Below are 21,335 nucleotides of genomic sequence, written 5' to 3'. Positions count from 1 at the left end.
GGACAAAAAGTAACATCCTGAGGTCAATTATAATTCTTGATATCATCCTAATTTGGTATCAAGGCTAAGATTTTTGTCAAAGTCACTCTGTAAATTTTAATGAGAAATTAAATTTTTACGTGTCTGTTAGGAAGCTTTAGAATTCTCAGAAAACATTATTGTAGTTAAACCAAGTAAAAATGCAGATCAGAAAGAACATAAAAAGAACATTTCAATTTGCAGTGGAAATTCTTTACCTGAGTTGGTATTTAATTTTGGATTACATCTATAAAAATATTTTTTTAACAGATTGTGTTTTCAAGGCTTTCTACTCTGTTCCAGAATATAATCTCAACATATTTAGAGTCTCAATTTTAAACTCTAATCAAAATTTAATTTAAATTTAAATGTAGAATTCTAAATTCCTAGTTAGATTTATTCTAGAATATTTTTAAATTCAAAAATTCAACTTCTCTAAATAGAGAAATGTATTGTAAAATAGCAATATAAAATAAATTAAGTTTCCTCTGAGGCTGATAATTCACCTATAACTTTTACAAAGTTCAGGTAAATTGGAAAAAGCTTCCTAAACTATACCTTCTGCATACAGGTTACTTTGTACAGTTGTATTTTAAAACAAATATTACCAAATGAAATTCTGCTTTTTGAGATTCCAGTACTTTAGTGCTCTCTTGGTAACCTTATTTAACATGTGGAATTACTTGGAAAAAAAAGAGAAGAAAACTAACAACCGAATAGCAACATAAAATGTTTTGCTTCATCCAATAAGTGTTTTGTCATGTAACATGACTAAGTTTTAGTACAACTATCTTTGCAAGAGCGGGAAAGCATTAAGTCATAAAAGAGGTCACAGGTCTCAGGAGGTAATATGAATTCAGGTGTTAGAAATATATAAATTAAAACTATATCATAGCTTTATTCTAATACGTGCTAAATCACACTAAAATTTATTCATTTAATCTACCCTACTATACAGGATGAACAATCCTTTCAAAGCGGATTGTCCTTTTCTTTTTTTTTTGTATTATATAGTCATATAAATCCTGAGGATGTTGGAATGAAGATATTTCTGCTTTATTAATTCAGTTCTGAAAGGACGGAGAGGTTAGCTGATTTTCTTTAAAATAAAAATACACTTTGATCATATTTAATTACTAAAAATGCTACTTCTAGAAGTGCAGGAAAAAAAGAATACTTAAGCCAAATCACAAAAACAGAAATGCTGAAGACACCCATCAGGTAAATAAGGACAACAAATAGCTGCTTGAATAAAGACCAGGTGAAAACGGGGTTTGAGTCTTACATGGATAAGCAGTGAAGAGAATTGTGCCTTACACACCACAGGCCACACGAGACCACAGTAAATGCATATTCCTTCCAAAAATTAAGACAGAAGCAGAGCCTGAGCCTGGCCCCTACCTTTCTCTGTTGCAGCTCTGAGAACAAGAACGTGCCTCAGTCCTTATGGGAGGATGAGAGCTGACAGCCTTCCTTGAATCTGAACTGCGTTGCGAATTGGTACCCTCTGAACACTTCCTACGTGGTACCACTTGCCTAGAGATGAGGGCATACAAATGTGCCCTCACTGAAGTTAAGAATGAATGAAATGTGAAAAGTGGAAGATATCCAGACACTATATTGATTGTTCAAACACTAAATTGAAAGAAATCTCAGTATAGTACTTGAAATATTTCTTTTAAAGTCAGTAGGGAAGAGTTTCATCCACCTCCTCTCTAGGATTGATAAACAGGGTGCGACTATTAGAACAACGTTCAGAAAAGTAGCTAAAAATTAATGAACATAGAGTCTTTAATTATCGGAGGGGGGGAGGTCTTTGTATGAAGTGCAGGTTTGATATTCCAACAGATATAATAGCCTAACAGAGTTGGTGCAAGATGGCAAAGAAAGCCATTTCCATATCTGTCATGTGAAATGTTATAATTCAAGTACAACAATGGGCATTAATAACTGCAACCCCAGTGTCACTGCAAGCTTCATCTAACAAGGGATCGCAGCAATTGGCAAGTTCATGTCCCTACCAAATAAAGCAATGCAAAGTTGCTCAGCAACCTGTGACCGTGGGTTTGCAGTTCCAGGGCAACATTACACATTTCATGAAAATTCTCAAAAGGAAATCAATTACCGCCTTCATTCCCATTAATCTTTTCTATTGTTTCTGTTCAATACAAAAAGCAGTGCAATGTAAACTGGTAGTTCATGCCCCTTTTAGTGAAGCCAAATGAGTCACCACCTTATTTCTGCAAGTAAAAATGAGTGCAACAAAGTGTATTTATCTTCTGCTGTACAAACAAACTTAACCTCTGCAATATTTCAAGTGACTTCAACACAGTCATCATGCATTTCAAGTTCAAGACATAACAAATGTTGCCTGTATCTGCACAGAAGCTGTTAGGCAACATGGTAATACTTGTTTCATTGAACAGCCCCCATAACGAAGCCATCGAATATGAAACAAATACCCTTGACATTTTGAGGGGTCAACTAAATTGCCACTGCTTTCCAAAATCTTTTCTTCCCTTTCCTAACTCACTATTCTGTAATTTAAAATATCTTCCGTGATACACTGCATTGCTGCAAACAAGCTTTGTCACTATTCTGTTGACTGTTAATCCTATTTCATGTTGTATCACAGAACAAATGTAAAATGATGAGAGAATGAGGATGGATACTCATGCAGTATCATGAATGTTTATTTAAGTAGCAAACAGAACTGCTACATTCCATACATTATTAGCTACTCCAGACTCTAAGGATTACTGTTTCTTCGTAATCTGTACTCTCTGATATGTAATTATAACAAAGCATAAGAATGAGACTTGACAAAGTTCTGACACTGCTATTTAAATCATGCAAACAGTATAAAGGGTAGTTAAGAAATAGGCTTTGTTTTTTAATAAACTACTGCAAGAGACATTTCACAGCAAAGAATGTTCATATTCATTTCCTTTGAAATCTTGATCATAAAATATTTAATAACCATTGTCCCTGTCCTGAAACTGTAAACATCTACCCAGTTCCAGTGGGATCAAGTCCCTTCTCATTTAAAAAACCATAAATCAGAAATAACTCCGTTGAAGCTAATGGAACTTAAGAGGCACAAATCAAGGGCAATCAAATTTAATGGGGTTACTTGTATGAGTAAAAGATTTAAGAACTGGGCACCAAGTTAGATATACTGTTATATCTCTATCCAGTTATTTAAACATCAATATAAAACTCATAAGCATATTAACAGCAAGAGAGTTTATAACATTAGAAATTACTAATGCAGTGACCTGCAATAGTCATGCTGCTTACAGGGAACATTTATATTGCCAGCAATAAACCTTTTCACGCTGTACTTTGTCTTACAAATCTGAATTCAGCTCTTACTGGTCACAGTAAATACAGTGTATTCATTTAAGTGACTTTCTCATGAGATTTGATTTAAGTAATTTCCTCCTCTATCACCAATATAATTTATTGAAGAGCAATAAAGAAGTGACTCACGGGAATATCTAGGACTGAGTTAAGTTCATCTACATGTAGTGTGTAGGCGCTAAATCCAACACTGCTTTACAGTGAACCTAGATCATACATCCTCAACTTTGTACTGTACCAAAGTCTGATGATATTCCACTCCATATAACATGCTTAACCAAATACAGAGAAGCATGCAACTTCTCCAGAACCAGGCACGATGCTGATCATTCACCTATCTTACATGATTAATGCTAGGGCTGCACAAAAGTTTATACTCTTTTGCGTAAAAGTAAGGTTTGGAGGTATCCATTACTCATACAAGCAGTCTCCACACCCACATGTAATCTCATCAATGGTTTTGATAAGACAACTTGAGCAACAACTATTCATATGAATAACCGTTTCTGGAGAGGATCTTACCGTTTACTAAGTTTAATAGTATGAAAGTCTAATAGTAAGTATGAAAGTATATATAATAGTATACAGTAAGTACGAAAGTTTAATAGTCCTAAGTTTAATAGCCTGAAAATTAAAAAAATCTCTCTCTGACAGGGTCTAAAGACACATGTAAAGAAAAAGCAAGTAAGTAAGCAAATAGGAGCAAAAAATAATCCCCAAAATAATTATGTTATGTAGTGTTCCAACCTAGTAAGAAGGAAAACATCAACGTCATCATAAATAATGTTTCATGAGGACTGAAAAAAAATATCACAGCACACCTAGGGACTCTTAATTCTAGCATAGTCATGTAATATTTCACTTAAAGTAGCTATTTGCAATCACAATAACAACAACAAAACGTGACATATTAATTCAGATATATGCAGGTCTCTCCTGCTGCACCAACTTCCATAATGCCGGGAGAGCAATTAAGCTTCAGTTCAGCTTTCACTGGAATCAGTGAGATCTTCCACTGTATTTAATGGAGCTGCAATAAGCACTTAATGAAGAAACACTTCATTTTTTTTTTTAACCCAGACCTCAGTGAGGCCTACTTTTTAAGATTAAGTTAGCATCCCAATGCCTAGGTTCATATACCAGCTTCTAAATTACTTCAAACTACAGAGAAAAGTCATGGAGAATCGATGTCCCATTCATGATGAAATATCTAAATTTACTAAACCAAATGAAAAACAGGTCACAGCTTTCATACACCATCCATGTCACACATTTAAAGAATATTCCTTGGTGGCCTTCTTGTTTGGAGAGCAGAAACTTACAACCTGAGGGTTGAGTGAATGCTTAGCTGTGTACCTGAAAGTTGATTTTCTTGGAGAAAGGAGAAAAGTTTCTACTGTATATTTGTTTAATACATTGGTACTAAAAATATAATACCAAAATACTGAAATATGGAAAATTTGGTCAGTTAGAATGGTAGCAACGAATTGGATAAAATCATGTATTCTTCTTTATAAATGGATCTGCATTTCTACTTTGAAACATTTGTTTCCATGTCAGTTGAGTCCTACAAGATCAGAAACACCAGGGAATCAACACAGGTTCCAGTCACCACTAGAATGGCTCGCTGTGCAGCTAAGCGTGTCAGATTAATATTTGTAGTCGCAGGCAAGAAATGGAAATTACTCAAATTTAACAAGATAGGCATAGTATTTATCTTCAAGAAAGTTTCAAAAAAAGCAGTCTCTTGCAACAATAGAACCATTTATTGATATGACCTGTGATGACAACAGAGTCCTGAGCCCCTTTAGGTCATGGGATGGTTAATTCTTTTAGAAAGCAAGGCTCAGCAATCCTGTTTAATTCCAGTTATCAGTTTTCCCAGGCAATGGCTTTGTGATTTGTCAGCTGGCCACGAACATCATGCTATGGCCTAAGAATTATCCAGAGGAGTCCGTTCACGGATGATGGATATTTAAACTTCTCAGAGCTGAAGCAAAAGTATCGCTTGATCCAACAGGCAGAAAGGAGTAATGGCAGTAATGCAGAGATGGGCATGTGTCAAGAGTGTTCAGGAAATCCCAGATATTATCTTACATGTCCTCTCTGGAAATGACCTTGAACTTCAAATAGGTGTGAATAAAATCCTACCAATGTTGAGTTTTTGACTCAGGGGAGGGGAATGATTTGGCTTACAATGGAGCAAAAGGGAATCTTTTAAGATGAAAACTGAAAACAGTATCACAGTTAATACTGTGATGCTAGTTAGGACTGGAGTTCTTGTTGTGTGATGGTGAGGGGACACACCGGTCAGTTAGACTTTCTGATACAACTGAGGTTCCTGCAAATGCTTAGCCAGTATTCATATGTAAAGGCTACCGAAGCCTTTACAAACGGCAACTGAGTACTTTGCTAGGCTAAATTTCAGAGATTGTCTGTGCTGGTTTTGGCTGGGATAGAGTTAATTTTCTTCGTAGTAGGTAGTATGGGGCTATGTTTCAGATTTGTGCTGAAAACAATGTTGATAACACAGAGATGTTTTAGCTATTGCTGAGTGAGCAGCGCTTGCACAGAATCAAGGCCTTTTCTGCTCCTCACACCACCTCACCAGCGAGCAGGCTGGGGGTGCACCAGGAGCTGGGAGGGGACACACCTGGGACAGCTGACCCCCACTGAGCAAAGGGATATTCCACATCATATGACATCATGGTCAGCCTATAAAGCTGGGTAAGAAGAAGGAAGGGGGGGGACATTTCGAGTTCTGTCAGTTGTCATCCCAAGTAACCATTGCACGTGACGGAGTCCTGCTTCCCTGGAGATGGCTGAACACCCACCTGCCAATGGGAAGTGGTGAATGAATTCCTTGGTTTGCTTTGCTTGGTTTTTGCTTTACCTGTAACTGTCTTTATCTCAGCCCACAAGTTTTCTCACTTTTACTCTTCCGATTCTCTTCCCCGTTCCACCCCGGGGGGAGTAAGTGAGTGGCTGTGTGGTGTTTAGTTGCTGGCTGGGGTTAAACCATGACACTCTCATTGAGGTCCAGGAAGAGAAGTGCTTTGCTTTAAAAGCAGAAAAAGCTAATCTGAGCTGTTAGACCACTGTTCAGGTATCTGCATTGGTTCCACTCCACCCACAACTGGTAAAACTACTGCTTCTTGTGCAGGATGGGGTGTGGTCGCTCAAAAGAAAACAGAGCTTATTCTGCAGTCCATCCATGCAGGGAAATGGTGCCACTCATTTGCAAGAGGGGTGGGGGAAGTTTCTTGGCTTAAAGCCCTGCCATTGCTGTTCATTCATGATTGGCTCACTGGAGCTCAGTATACTGACAAAGCATCAAATTTTTTTCAAAGTTTAGCATTTGATTGATATGTTTGCTTCAGTTTGGCTCAGGTGGGTTATTCGAGATATAAAGCTTGAGTACAAATATTCTGCAGTCTAGAGTGTGGAAGGAATATGGATGAAATAGCTGAATAAAAACACTCAGTAATTTGAAGTAATTGAAAGCAATAGAAGCAGTGGCATGAAATCTCTCACATAAAAGCAGTTTTTACACTTTGGGACACCTGGATGACAAATGTGATGTTCATTTCTAAAAGGAGATCAGAAGCACTATGGACTTGCAAGTCACTACCAGGCAAACAAGTAGAAACTAAGAAATACGACAATTAATAGACATGTATAAAAGAATGACCATTTTGGAAATAGTTAAACAGAGGAAAAATCAGGCTTACAAATTTATTAGTGTTCTTGGAAGAGGTCAAGCACATAGATAAAGACAGGGAGATAGATATACTCTAGTTGGACTTCCAAAAGGCTTTTGACAATGTCCTTCACCAAGAGCTTTTAAGAACTTATGAAGCCACAGTATAAGGACTTTGCAGAAGCAAGTAATCAGTTAAAAGACAGAAAACAAAGCTTAGGAGTGATTAGTTATTTGTTTATTAAAAAGCAATTAGCTTTTCACAACGGGCGGAGGTCCCTGCTGGAGTTCTGCTGGGGCCCATGGTACAACCTCATCTGGGACCTACACTATTTCATAAAAAAAAAAAAAATCACATGGAAAAGAGAGTGAGCAATGAGGTGTAGATATCAGCGATTGTTAACAATCGCAGATGTAAAGACTGTGGCTGACTACGTGTGAGCTGCAGAAGGACCCAGCAAAACTGAGTGACAACAACAAAATGGCAAATAAAATCCGATGTAGGCAAATGTAAATGAACCGATGTACAAACCTAACCTCACACTAAAATGAACTGTTTTGAGCTGTCCCGTACCACTGAGGACTGATGATCTCAGGGTTATGGCAGATTAATCCATGGAAACTCAGCTCAGTAGAAGCCCCAACAGTAAATGACATACTAGACACGATCAATAAAAGTATGGGGAACAAAGCAGAGAACATGGTACTGTAAGAATAATCCAAGGTTTTGCCACACTTTGAGTACTGTGTGCAGTTCTAATCCCCTCTATTCAAATAATATACAGTAGAGCTGGAAAAATTTTCAAGTGGGAGAAGAAGGATGGACAAAGATATGGTACACCCTCTGTATGGGGAACAGCTAAGTAAGCTAAGCTTCAGTCTAGATATGACATACATAATTTAGGGGAAAATATTAGAAATCTTAAAAATCATTTATGATGTAAGAGTGAGCAGAGATCATCTTTCACTGTCTCAGAAGCCATCAAACGAAGCTAGTCAGTAACAAGAAAAATAGGGGTGGGTCTTCACGCAATGAAGTAGCTAACTTTTAAAATCCTTGCCAAAGAATATTGTGGATGTTGAAAGTTTACTTTTATTTGAAAGATTGGACAAGCATCTGTGAAGAAAAAAAAAAAATCGAGAATTTCTAAGTACGTAAAAACCATATCCAGTTCAGGCAGCCTTCTGAACTGAAAACAGCTGAAGGGAGTGTTAGGGAGAAGCATCGGATGCTTGTTTTGTTCATTCTCTCCTGCAGACAGTAACTTAACACCACTGCCATAGGGAGGCAGGCTAGATGAATCTTCTAACCGACCCAGAATGAATGGCCTTGCGTCCTTACGTACCTATCTGAAAAAAGGCTATTCACATGAACAAAAATATTATAGGCACTACTTCTCTATGCCCTTTATATCATACTACTGGCTTTAGAGGTGTGACACAGTGTTTACTTTCTTTCCTGTTTGTTTTTAAGACATCAGGTTACTGTGCTAATGTGCTCTACAAAGAAAAGCTCAATAAAAGCAAAAAAAAGTCCTCAAGGTTTATCTAGAGGGGACACTACATGCTACTGTTGATTAAGCTAAATATTTAAAAAAGGAGAACATTATCCAATTCCAGGCTTGAATTTCAGCCACGCAGCACTACTCAGTAACGCTTTCACTGCCACTAAGCACTCTTGCACAAAACCTTGTGGTTTTAACCCATTTTGAAAAAGAATGAATAAGAGAATATAGCAAAGGTTTTAACTGTGACTTGTAACATCTTTATAACTTCACTTTGGCTCTGGAAAACAAACTTAAATGAGGCCTATTCTGTGCTGGCACAAAAACACTTCAAAAAAAAAAAAAAAAAAAAAAGGAAGAAAAAACTGTAATTTGACCAAAAATGTCCCCTTGTAGATGGCTATCCCTCATTTAGAAGCATGCTGTCTCCCTAGGAGCAGATTCCTTACATGTGGAAGAGTCTGTGCAGTGAATTTTTTCTTTCCTAATTTGTTTAGAACTATATAATCCATGATCACGCCTGGCTAACGTGCCTTTTACAATCTCATCTGCATCATACACCATCATGTAATCCACAAGAATTTCCACAACAAGCTATTCTGGCAGGATTTCATGGTGTAGCTCTGATACTCTTCTGGACTTGCCAATGTTTCATTCCAAAGAGTTTTTCATTCTGCAAATATCAATCAAATTGGGTCCAGCATGTTGCCAAACAATCACTTACTGTCTTAAGCTATATATCTCTGGCATGGAGGATCCTGTTTGGTCATATTTTTTCCTGTATTTGGCAGGTGACAGAGCACCACAGTTCCTCACTAGGGACCATATGATTTATTCACATCCATGGCTGACATGTATCTCCTCACTTTGTGATTTTACAATTCATCATTTGGAGAGGAAGAAAAAGATATACTGGTTAATCACAGAATCACAGAACACAGCTGTGAAACACGCAAAAATTATGCTGGAAATATCTTGCCTGAGAAAGTCTAGAGAATTATTTATGACTTTGTACAAAGTAGTGAGGAGGCTGTATACAAGCTGGCCTTCTTTTCTGGTCAAGGCAAACAGTTGTCAATCAAAACACAGCAACTGAGATGACCATGGGAGTGGGAAGCCCATCTTCTAATAGGGAACCAGAAGCTACAGAAGCAAAAATGAAGGCTGGTTCCTCCTGCAAATATGCTGGAGAAACAGACAAGCCAACTAAGCACAAGTAATTATAAGATGTTTATACTGGCCATGACTAAATTCAATGTGTACGTTGGAATTCAGCACACACACACACACAAAAAAAAAAAAAAAAAAAAAAGCTTTTCAGACTGAGGACAAGTAACAAAACCACTTTTAAAACTGGTTAATTTTAGATTTGTTTAAAACTGGCGTAAAAAATCCACTTCTGAACACCTTAAGGTACGTAATAGCAATCACTGATGATCTAGTCCAATCCAACATTCTTGGGATATTTATATGTATTTTGAGCTGATACTTTGCGAATTAAAAATTGTATCTATCTTGAAGTATTTCTTGATTAACAGTCCCCTTCAAATTCCTGAAGTAGGGCACAAAATTAAACTATGGAATAGTAGGTCAAAACTATGTAAGTAACATTGATATATCTATTTCTTACAGCAGGGCAGAAAAAAACTACCTGACAGAATCCCTCTAGAAATTGTTTTGGTCAATATTTCAACCAGTGACCTGACTATTGGCATAGGAAAGACACCCATTAAACGTAACATACAAGAAGAAGCAGAGAGAATCTGCAAGCAAGTTGTGGGGCAGGAACTGAATTTAAAACCAACAAACTGTAAAATGAGGTCCGGAAAAACAGGGCAAGATTCAGCAAAGGCATATGCAAAGTACTACACCTAATGAATAGTAATCTGCTGGACAAATACAGGCTGGAGAATAACAGGCAGAATCAATCTGTCAACCATAGCAGATCACCAGCCGAACTAAGTCAAGAGTGTCAGACAGCTACAGGATTGACAACACAACGGGCTATATAAGTAGGAGTGCTGTCCTGAAGACAACTGAAGGAATCCTTATGCTCTACTCAGCTCTAAAACTCTAGCAGCTCCTTGCTCATGAAGATGAGGATCACTTAGAAGGACCAAAGTCAAACAGCAAGACTGATCAGTGAAAGCCTAATCTATGTGAATCAAGGGAAAGGACTGGGCTTGCATGAAAAAAGATAAAAGTGGTGGCAGGAAGAGTGGAACGCTACAACTTTTCTGATGTTGCTACTCTTTGTGTTCTTAGAGAAACAAGACATGCAGGCTTTGAACTGCAGGAAGACAGAGACAGCTTAGACTTCACCGGGGCAAAGAGGACAATGAGGCACTAGAATCGACTGTGCCCTGGCACTGCGGAGCTTCCTTACTGAAGACCTTTGAAAACTGGTTAAATATCTGCCAGGAAAGATGCGGGCATAGCCGATTCTCCTCGAGGGCACTGTGATGGACAAACTGATCTGAGGAGATGTGCGCCCCATCCTTCACGTCTACAGCTGTCAGCCACTGCCAGCCAGAGGTCATGTCATATCAGACATGACCGCTGTCATACCAGTCATGACGCACTACTGATTTACCTCAATACATTTTACAGATTTCTTCTGGTTCTTCCATTTTAATCTAGCATGGTTCACTTTTTCATGTATTTTGTTTGAGAGGAGCAGTTCCCACAAACATTGCAATTTGTAAGTTGGGCTTGCAACTAATTGTTATTCTTAAAAGTATAATTTAGTGTGTGTTTGCCTAAGGGCTTTAAATAAAAAATCATCATATAATTTGTTGCTTGACTACTATGCTGTCAAACAAGATTCTCATCTTCACTAATTTTGTAACAACGTACAAAGACTATTAGATTGCCTGTATCACCAGAACCCATTTGGCACATCCTTTTCTTCATCCAACTACTAATGAAAGCTTGCATTTAGTAGTAGTAAGCTCTGCTCTTTCTCCCTCCTCCCTTTTTTTTAACCACACAGACAAGAGAACCACTGCTAAACATGAAGAAGTTAGCCATGGCATACCCTCTGTATTCTCCAATACGTGCTGTTTTTCTGTTTTTGTGGCATGTGAGAATTGGTAAGAATGTTGTTTCAGTGCTTACATTTTCCAAAGCTCTTTCTATCTCACGGTTATTCTCTACTAGTCCCTAAATGTACTTTTTTCTGCCATAAATAAGAGAAGATTCAATTTTCTTTGGCGTATCTGTGTAACCCCACTACATCTGCACATGCATACAGCTTAGAGTACATCTAGCTTTGATTCTTCTGATACCATAGTCCTGGTACTTGCATCTTTAATACTCACAACATCATTAAACTTATCCTAGCTATTAGATTTTAGTAAGAGTATACTCTGTTTCAGTGCTGTTTCAGTGCTGTGACCACATAGGCTCTTGAGGGGCATGGCTCTTCTAGTCACTGTCTATATTATTATTCCAGGGTTGTTGAACTTCTTCGCACGCAGAGGCCTACCATCCTGCTTTTTTGAGTCATCCATGTAAGGTGGTGGAGATTACGGTAGCAAATGCCTGCCTTTGCTGAAGACAACCTTACTTCAGTCTCTTTATCTTAAAATATGCTCCCTTTTCTCTTAAACAAATACTTTTTTCTTAGTCTTCCAATTTCAGCTACTTAGTTTGCAAAATTTCCTTCTGCCTCCCATCAGGAACAGATTTGGAAAACGGAAAACAGCCATTCCTCCCATTCTTTCTGATCAATTGATCTTGTTACACAACATCTTCTATGTGCCATCACTTGGACCTCAGGTTTAAAAAGAACTAGTATTTGTTAACTCTTTGTGTGACTTGCTGACTTTAAATCTATAGGCTCCCAACAGCAACAACAAAATCCCAACAAAAACCTTTTGGCAAATCACATCAGCATTCACATTATCTAAAAAAAAGCATATCTGTATATCTAACAGTGAATCCTGGGCTACACCTCAAGCTTAGCACATTTAGGTGTCTTTTAGCAAACAGTGTGTATTCCTTGAAGGAAGAAAATTGGAGGGAAAGAGTAGTCTGTCACTTGCCAAGGGTGGGGAGTAGGCCACTAGATCCTGGAATAGATCAGAAAAGAAAAATTACTGGAAGAATACAACTAGGAGAGGAAAGATACAACTCGGAAAAGTGCTGGCCCATCCTCATCCGCTGTCTAGAATTCAGAAAGAAGGATCAAAAGGATCTAAACTTTACTCCTGTACTAATTAATGCAGTATTTCTCTCCATTGTTGGAGCCACAGATAAGATATCTCTATCTCTTCCATTCTTCCAGCACCTTCCGGGTATCAGCTCTTTGTTTCTTTCTCCCACTCTCCTGCACCTTCAAGGAAAGTCCCCTGACTGAATGAGAAACTCCTGGCACCTGACAACAGCAACCTGAAACTGATGAGGCACCACTTTTCTAGCAGAGCACAAACCTAGAAAACTCTCCTTATTTTGAAGCCCACACATTTCAAATTAAAATAAACTCACACGCTCAGAGTCAGCTACTGGAGCTTCTCCTCTTTTATATAAATGAAGAATCGAGGTGAAAAAGCTTAGTCAATAGCTCAAGAGCAGAAAAGCCTTCAGCATTGAGCCCGGAGTAACATTACTAGCTTCCCAGATGCTTCACAAGTCATCCCTTTATAAGATGGTGCTCCTTTCTCCAGTCTATGGAGAATATTTGAGCATCAAACCACAGATTTATACCCAGTGAGAAGCTGTGTTTACAAGAAACAAAGAAATTCATGGGAATCAAGAAGAGGTATCAGTATACCTTAATTTTCACACCTGTATCAAAAGAAAGCTTCCTTCTTTCACTGTATAGTACCGAACTGCCATGCTATCAACACAGTCATAATATTTATGCCAATTGTACAAAACACTACACAGACTATGTGTTTAACCCTCAGCAGCTGCCAACAGTGAAAGAAATTTTCTCTAAAGTCAGTGACAGATACTCTGCTCTAAGAGAGAAGTCTGCTTAGTGCAGCCCCTGCAAGACAGAAAGGTAAAATACGTCAGCAAGGTGCTGTTGGGGGATGCATTATACCCCAAATTGCTCTATCTAGCATGTAACCTGAAGCAATTCCTTGACTGCTTTGCATTATACTACCTTATCACAGAGTCAGAGGGCTTGCTAGTCCAGACCACTTTCTTAAATTACCCATGCAAAAAGAATAGAGGCAACTTTTTTTACATGAGACAAGGTTCGCTCCCTAGAGAAACTACTAACTGCACTTCAAGGGTAGGTCAGAAATGCCTCCAACACATGGGAAAAGAGAAGAAAAAAAAAAAGTCAATTCTATGCATTTAAGTCCTGATATTACATGTCTGTGCTATTTTAAAGCCCTATGAAACACAAGAGACTTTGGACTGATTCTTTTGTAGCTTATACTGATTCTTCACTGTGTTTGCTCCATCATCTTCAATGTAGCTGCGGTTATGTCACAGAAATAACATTACCAGTAACCATGTACTCAAGCCTAAAGTTATGGGAAAGGCCTTTATTAGGTCTTAAATAAAGCCCTGTTCATTTGAGTGTCAGCTCAAGTGGGCCCTGCTGTCCGAATCAGAAGCTCCAAACTGGTGGCACTAACCGCAGCAACCAAAATCACTGACTTTCTGGAATATATCCTGCCCACTTTGCGTCAGTCAGTAAGGGGATCTACTGCCTCTGGTTTTGTGATACATAACCTTCGTTCAGTACAGTGGGTAAAAGAGTTTTCCAACAGAAACTGAACAACAGTTGATACAATGATAGATCTAAGTCGCTGCTCTATGCTTTTCCAAGGCATAGACGAAGAAAATCATTGACAGTCTCACTAGATTCACTGCAACAATTCACGTGTCTTTGCAGAACAATCTTTATCAAACGATACAGCCCACAAAGAGTGACTGATAAGCTTCACAGAAAATGTATTTTTTGTATTTTTAAGAAAAACGGTTACAGAATTATTTTACACAGGCTTTGAACCATATATCCACGTGTTAAACTAAGTATGGTCAGACCATAGCCATTTGGATTATTTTACAAACTCTGAATTCTCAAATCATAAATTCTATCTAGCAACCATGTCAGTTTGATGAACACTGTATAAGCATTAGCTGAGAATAAAAGAACAGACATTAGACTGACAACCAATATACTGCCAAACGTGCTGTCACAGAAATACCATTTCGAGATGATTTTGCAAGAAATTATCAGAAACTTAACAGTAGCTATCGTAAACAGATACCCATGAAAGGAAAATCTGTGTCAGACTGTGCAAATGCGCAACACTTCTTAGGGCACGTAACTGTAACGGTAGAGTGCTGAGCTCCATGTTGGCACAGTACAATGACTTCTAGCACCCCGACACTCCAATCCAAAATACATACAGGAAGCTCTGTGGAACTTCTTTGCATATGCCTATCACCTGCTTCTTGTTCTTAAAGGCTGGTTACAGCCAGAAGATGAGGAATCACCCACCAGTCTAGTTCATACTGTTACTGAAGTTTTGTTTCTCACGCATCCCTCGTTTAACATTCTCATAGTCATCTTCTACTTGCACTCGCCCTACCTTCATAACTAAGTAACGGTTATCAGCTCCCCTTTACTTATGCTCTCTTTTCATCTGCATACCCAGTAATCTATTTTCCATTTTTTTGTTATTTATAGTCTCTATTTTCTCTCATTCCCATCTGTATAACTAATCAGTAATGTATCTATTATTAATATCTCATAGGTGTATACATGGCACTTTCACTGACACATAAGAAGCAACAGTGACTTACTACATTCTTCCGTAATTTGACATGAGGTTTGGATGTGCAAGGTATGAAAAAGCAGGCTCCGAGTCAGCCAGCTGGCCTGACCAAAGACAAAAGGGGAAGAAGTGCACCCTCCAACTGACTAACTGTTTCTTATTTTGGCACAATAAAGGCCCAGAGAGGAACACAGCAAAACACCTTGAGCTAAAGACGTGTGTAAGACAAAAAAGAGAGACATCAATGCATAAACCTTGTGCTCGGATTCCTAAGTGGCACTTTCAAGGTGGGGGTTCACTTTTGACATGAAAGCTTCCTCCTGAATTTTTGCGCCTCTAGCTGGGAATAATATTGCCTACCTGTCCAAGTGCTCCAAGTGGGAAGTTGGTAGTCAGTTTTTCTACGTAACTGCATCTTTACAGATCATGTTTTGTGCTACCTCGGTGTCATTTTCCAGCTTTTCTTATGTAAATTATTTATCTTAATAGACAACACAGCTGCCTTATTCAGGCTTGCCATGATTGGGAATGGTTGAGATGCGTGCTTCAAACTTTTGAGTCAATGACGCAGTATGTGGGAACACATTTTACAACACAAATAATAATCGGGTCCCACTTTGATCCGGTTGATGTAAAAGGCCTGCTGCGCAAACATAGCTGCATTTTTGTGCATCTGTAAACACTCATTTCTAAACTTTCAATTCACGTGGTATAAACTACTGTCTAGAAAGACTGTGCTTGGATGTTTGCACCCAAGCATGCAAAGGAATTTTTTATTCTTTAGGTACTCACCTTGCTAAACCCTACATATGCAACTCACATTTTCAGCACAATCGTTCAAGAAAGCCCAGGATGCCGGGCACAAACTCTGCCAGAAAAAGTGATGTTATGACATTTTAAACAGCAGCTGTGCCCAGCTGTGGGGGGGGGGGGGGGGGGCGGAATTCTTCTGCTTGACGGGATCCAGTGACAACCAGGTGCTTCCTCACTTGCAGTTCCCGGACCCGGCTGGATCCAGGAATTTTCTCACGGGGTGACCTCTGGATCCCGCCAGCCCAGGTGTTCTCTCGCGAAACATCTGCGGGCTGCACAGAGCCCAGGCGCTGCTCAGCCGGCCGGGGAAGCTCTGCCCGCAGCGCCGGCATCCGAGCGCCGGCTCCCTCCCCCTCCCTCACTTCACAACCAACCCGGCGGAGAGCGGGCGGGCTGCGGGGCGGCAGCACGGGCCGCGGCGGCCGGCCGGCCGGGCTCGCACTGTGGGGCGGCCCCGCGGCGGCCCCGGACCCCTCGGTCGAGGCCCCCTTCCCCGCGGGACCGCGGCGGCCGCCCCGGGGCCACCGCTGTCACCTTCTCCTTCCGCACGCCCCGCCGGGGGAGGAGGGTCGGGAGGCCCCCCGCGACGGGCCGGCGGCCGCGGCTGCCACGTCCTGGCTGCCGGGGAGACGGGCGCTCGCTGCAGGACGAGCTCCTCTCGCACTCGCGTTTTCGCCTCTGCGAGGGGGGCGGGAGGGAGCCCGGCGCGGAGCGCAAAGTTCAGCCGCCGCGGAGGTAGCGCGGCGGCGGGCAGAGCGCTCGGCGGGCTTCCCCAACCACCCCCCGTCCCCCGGGCTGCTCCGTGGCCCGCTCCGCACCTGGCCGCGGAGGGGTCGCTGCGGCGGCGGCCCCGACCCCTCCGGGGCGGCTCCGGCGTACCTGCCCCCGCCTATTACCTCCGCCGGCCCGGGGCGCGGGGGGGCCGGGCGGCGGCGGGGCCCACGGCGGGGCCGGGGTCGTGCGGCGGCCGCGGAGCTGCTCGTCCCTCGCCCCTGCCTCTGCCCCGGCGGCGCAGGGCGGCGGCGGCGGCGGCCCCTGCCCGCCCGCTCGGAAGTAGTTGCGAGGAAGGTTTACCTGTCCGATGTTGACGTATCCGTACTTGCTCGCTATCCTGTTGGCCTCCGGGAGCCCCCCGGCTATCCGCACAGCCCAGTGGTTGGTGTAGAGGCGCGTCCTGCAGGCGGGCAGCAGGAACCCCAGCACCAGGGTGAGCCGGCAGAGAAGGTCCCCGCCGCCTCCGCCTCCCCAGCAGCAGCGGCGCTTCCAGCCCATCTTCTCCTCCTCCTCCGCGCGCAACCTCCACAAAACTTCTCCTTCCTTCTTCCGAGGCTCTGCTCCTCACCTCCGGGCGGCACCGGCGGCGCGTCCTCCCAAGTTACCCCGAGGAGGAAACTAGGAAGAGCTTGGAGTAGCGCATTGAACCGCCCGGGGGTTAAAAGATGAGGGGCTGGGAATAATGGTTATGATAGGTGATTAACTGCTGTCCCCTCCTCCCGCCGCTCTTCGGGGATTAAGTAACTTGCTTGGAAAGCTTCTCTCACAGTTTCTGAGCGCCAGCTTCTCCCTCTGTCCCCGGCTACATGGGAAGTCGTCTCCGCGGGGAGGAGGGCTCCTTCTCCCCCTCTCCGCGCCTTCCCTCCTCTCTGGCTTCCTTCTCCCAGGCAGCGATCTTCTCCCTCCTCTCCCGCGGCTGGCTTTCCCTCGCCTCCCCTCTCGCCCGGAGCCCGGGAGCAGCGCGGCTGCGACGGCAGGCGGTGTGTGAGTGTTGGCAGCTGAGCGCCTCAGTTCACTCCGGCTCGGCCACCTCCCTCTCCCCTCTCTCCTCCTCCTCTTTCTCTCCTCCTCCTCCTACTCCTCCTCCGCCCGCCCTCGCTTGCTCCCGCCCGCCCGGCAGCGCTGACGGCCAGGGGAAATGGCAGCCGCGCCGGCCCCGCACTCCGCCGCCCCCCGCGCTCTCGGGACCGCGGGCTGACGGCGGACCCCGGCGCCGCCGAACCCGAGGGGCTGCCCCGTCCCTCCCTCCGAGCCGGGGGGGCCGCGGGAGAGCCGCGGCGAGGTGCGAGGCCTGCGGCAAGGCCTGGTGCCCGCCACCGGCTGCGGCCCCCCGGCCCTGCCCCGCCCGGCTGCCCCGCTCAGCCAGGCCTGGCCGGGGGAGAGCGGGCCGGGGCAGCAGGCGCGACGCCAGCAACCCCAGCGCCAGGCCCGGGCTGCGCCGTGCGGGGTTCTGCCCGGTTGCTCGGCGTCGTTTGGCGTTGAGCTGTCCTCCGAAGTCCGTTAGCGGTCACCACGTTCAGAAGGAAGAGCGGGCGGCCGCCGCCTCAGCAGAGGAGCGGTGGTCCGGGCGAGGAGCACTTCCTCCACGGTGCTCCCTCGTCCCCGTCCCCACGGAGCGCAGCCGCAGCTCCTGCTGCCTTGCTGGGAAGCGCTTCCAGCAGCGAGGCGCTCACGGGCCTGGAGGAGACGTGGCTGGTCGTGTGGAGGCCCCAACACCACTGGCCACTGGACATCCCGGGGTGGGGTGGGAGAAAAATGTGTGTCCACCCAAGCCCAAACCACCGCTTGCTGAACTAAACCTTGGAGCCGCCACAACGGCTTTGCGCAGCCTATAGGTCTACTCATTTATCTGGAAGGTAGAAGACGCGTCTATAAAACTGGGTCCAGCAGAGCTACATGAGCATCCATTACAGGTTGTAAAGGAATTTGAACAGGAGAAGTACTATTGTAGTGTACTAATGTAAATGTGGGGTTTTTTTTCTCTTGAGGAACCTAAGGTGTCCCACAAAGTCAGGCAGCCATCGTTCTCTTTTTCACAGGGATGTGAACTATGAGAAGTTAAACGCTTTACAGAAAGTCGTACAGTAACATGGAGTTCATTTTCGCCTCCCCCAAGACCTGTGCTCCTACCTTTGAAACCGCGGTTTTCCTAGTAAGCTAGAAATAGTAAAACGCAGATGGCCAAAACCACATGTTCCACTTTAAACCATTCTCTGTCTTAAGTTCATTCATTTTTCCCTTAAACATCAGTATTATATTAATGACTAACATCTTCCCACATCCTCTGATTGTTTTTAAAGGGGAAGAAAGGGGGAAGTCCATTCTCTACCTCCCTCTTTTTTCTATGTCTCCAAAAGTTTATTTGCCGGTGATTAGCTTTTCCCTGTTAGTATTTTTTCCTGTAGTCTGCATTATTATTTTCTCAGTGTGTTACAACATACTGTTTACTCCTTTTTGTAGAGTCAAGACCTCAAAGTGGCTCACCATCCCGGGGATTTCACAGGTGATGGCTCACTGTTTAGCAAATCGTTCTTCTACTGAAACCACAGTCAACACTCTCATCGGATTCAGCAGGAGGAGTGTTAGGTCCAGAGGGTTACATCTTGCAGCTAATATTCATAAATACACATTTCATTGAATGTGACATTAAATCTCGTCTAGCAGTTAGCCCCTCTTATTGATTGGTTCAATGCTAATTACACAAGTCAGCTCTCTTTCTATATCTGAACCGCTTAAAGTATGTTTAATCGTGAGTTGCCACCTGAGTGAAGTACATATCAATCAATGGGTCACAAAACCTGAACCTTGTGCAGTCTCAGTTTGTTTTTCTGAAGAGGATAAATTAAAAATCTATTTTCTGGTCTTTTCTCGGTAAATTTTACTGTTGTTTTGACTGCTGTATTTCCTGCTATAAATAGTGGGGGGTTTTTGTGGCACAAAAGGCACAAACTACAAGCAAAAAATAAAGCCAGACTGTCATGTGTCTACTTCCAACTTGGCTGATAGGGCAGAGTGTTTTATACACGGGCACCAAAGCCACTACGAATTGGTGGACCTGATAAATAAATCATTGTCCAAAGTATCTTTGCCTGATGCTGCATTGCGTCACATAGCCTAACAAAAATGTAGTAAAGGTTATGCTGTACCTAAAACCAGCCTCTTAAAAAGGAGGCACGTAGTCCCCAGAGGCATTTTTTCATATCATTATAGAGTCTTCTTTGCTGAGGCCACCAAGGTAGGTGGCAATCATAGCTAGCGTGGGAGCATCTGGACTTTGGTTGTAACGTGGAGCATTTGAACCCATTTCAGTGCGAACCCCAAACTGCAAAGTTTTGCCGAGTACCTTGTTGCAGCCACGTCCTTAGCGGGGACTGCACTCCTCACCTTCCAAAAAACAACCAACAAAAAAGCCGAGAACTCCTGCATTCCTTACCCCTGCCATCTTCTAATACAAGCTGTTTCTTTCCGACACAGCTGGGAGGTGAGTGTACTAGGCAGCAGGTGAGTGGAGAGACCACAGAGGGGGACTGTCAGCAGTGATGCAGTTTTATTCAGCGTACCTGCTGTATGTGGACTGCTTGTTGCTGGTAGCCGAGCCTGCTTCTCTACTCTACTAGGGAGGCCTGATAGCTTGTCTGCACACACCACACTCCAGGGAAAGATTTTTCTTCTCGGAGCAAGGGCACTAAATTGGTCTGTTTCATCACTAGTGTCACAGCCTGTGCCTTTTATCTCTCTTCTTTTTCCCCCCACATTCTTGCCCCTCTGCTATGTTCAAAATCGATACCTGGCTGACTGATCAAAATGCAAGTTGCCATGTGTCTCTGTCTTGTCCTTTACTTATTGATACTAATCCCTGAATCCCTCCTCTGTTGTTAGTTCCAAATGATCGTGATCAGAGATCTGACCTCAGTCTCTGTTCTCACTTTCCTCCTATTTGATCTAATTGCCTTTCTTCTCACTGTTTTGCCTACCTAGTCCTGAAATTATTCTTTTCTTTCTAGTCCTTTCCCAGCCTGAAAATCCCTCTGGCTCACTGGCTCTGTCAGCCTCTCTGCTGTGCTTCATGTCTACTTTCCAGCACTTTTCCATGTGAGTTTCGCAGATCACTGCTGCAGAGGTGTGTTAGACACTCCAGGGTCATAATTAAGGAGGAAACCACAGAGGGCATATATTAAAAGGAAACAGCAGCCCAAAGTCCTCCTGAAAGAAGTCCTGCAAGCAGACGTGCTGGCCCCTGAAGACCTTCCGGAACAGAGAGCGTTTTCAGAAGAAACCGGGGGTACATGTTCATCAGCTTTTGGAGTGGGAGAGTCTGGAGCATAGTAGATGAAAGAATGCTCTTGAGGGAAGAGAACAGAAATCTTCAAAGAATGGAGGTTGTGTCAAGGAGTCATTTAGCGGTTGCCTTAGAAT

At 42.9% G+C, this 21,335-nt stretch overlaps 1 protein-coding gene across 4 annotated transcripts in view; it reads right to left on the bottom strand.

Moving 5' to 3' along the window:
• PCSK5 (proprotein convertase subtilisin/kexin type 5) overlaps positions 1-17,935 on the bottom strand; it is a 260,034-nt gene extending 242,099 nt beyond the window's left edge. For all 4 annotated transcript variants that reach the window (XM_075447030.1, XM_075447031.1, XM_075447032.1 and 1 more), the window contains exon 1: positions 17,220-17,935. In XM_075447030.1, coding sequence (XP_075303145.1) covers positions 17,220-17,417 — 198 coding nt within the window. In that variant the 5' untranslated portion in view covers positions 17,418-17,935. The remainder of the gene's footprint in view (positions 1-17,219) is intronic.
• Positions 17,936-21,335: the final 3,400 nt, after the last annotated feature.

The sequence above is a fragment of the Opisthocomus hoazin genome, chromosome Z, assembly GCF_030867145.1.
Source record: "Opisthocomus hoazin isolate bOpiHoa1 chromosome Z, bOpiHoa1.hap1, whole genome shotgun sequence".
Lineage (NCBI taxonomy): Eukaryota > Metazoa > Chordata > Aves > Opisthocomiformes > Opisthocomidae > Opisthocomus > Opisthocomus hoazin.
The sequence above is the reverse complement of the archived record's forward strand: the minus strand, read 5'-3'. Positions and strand labels throughout refer to the sequence as shown.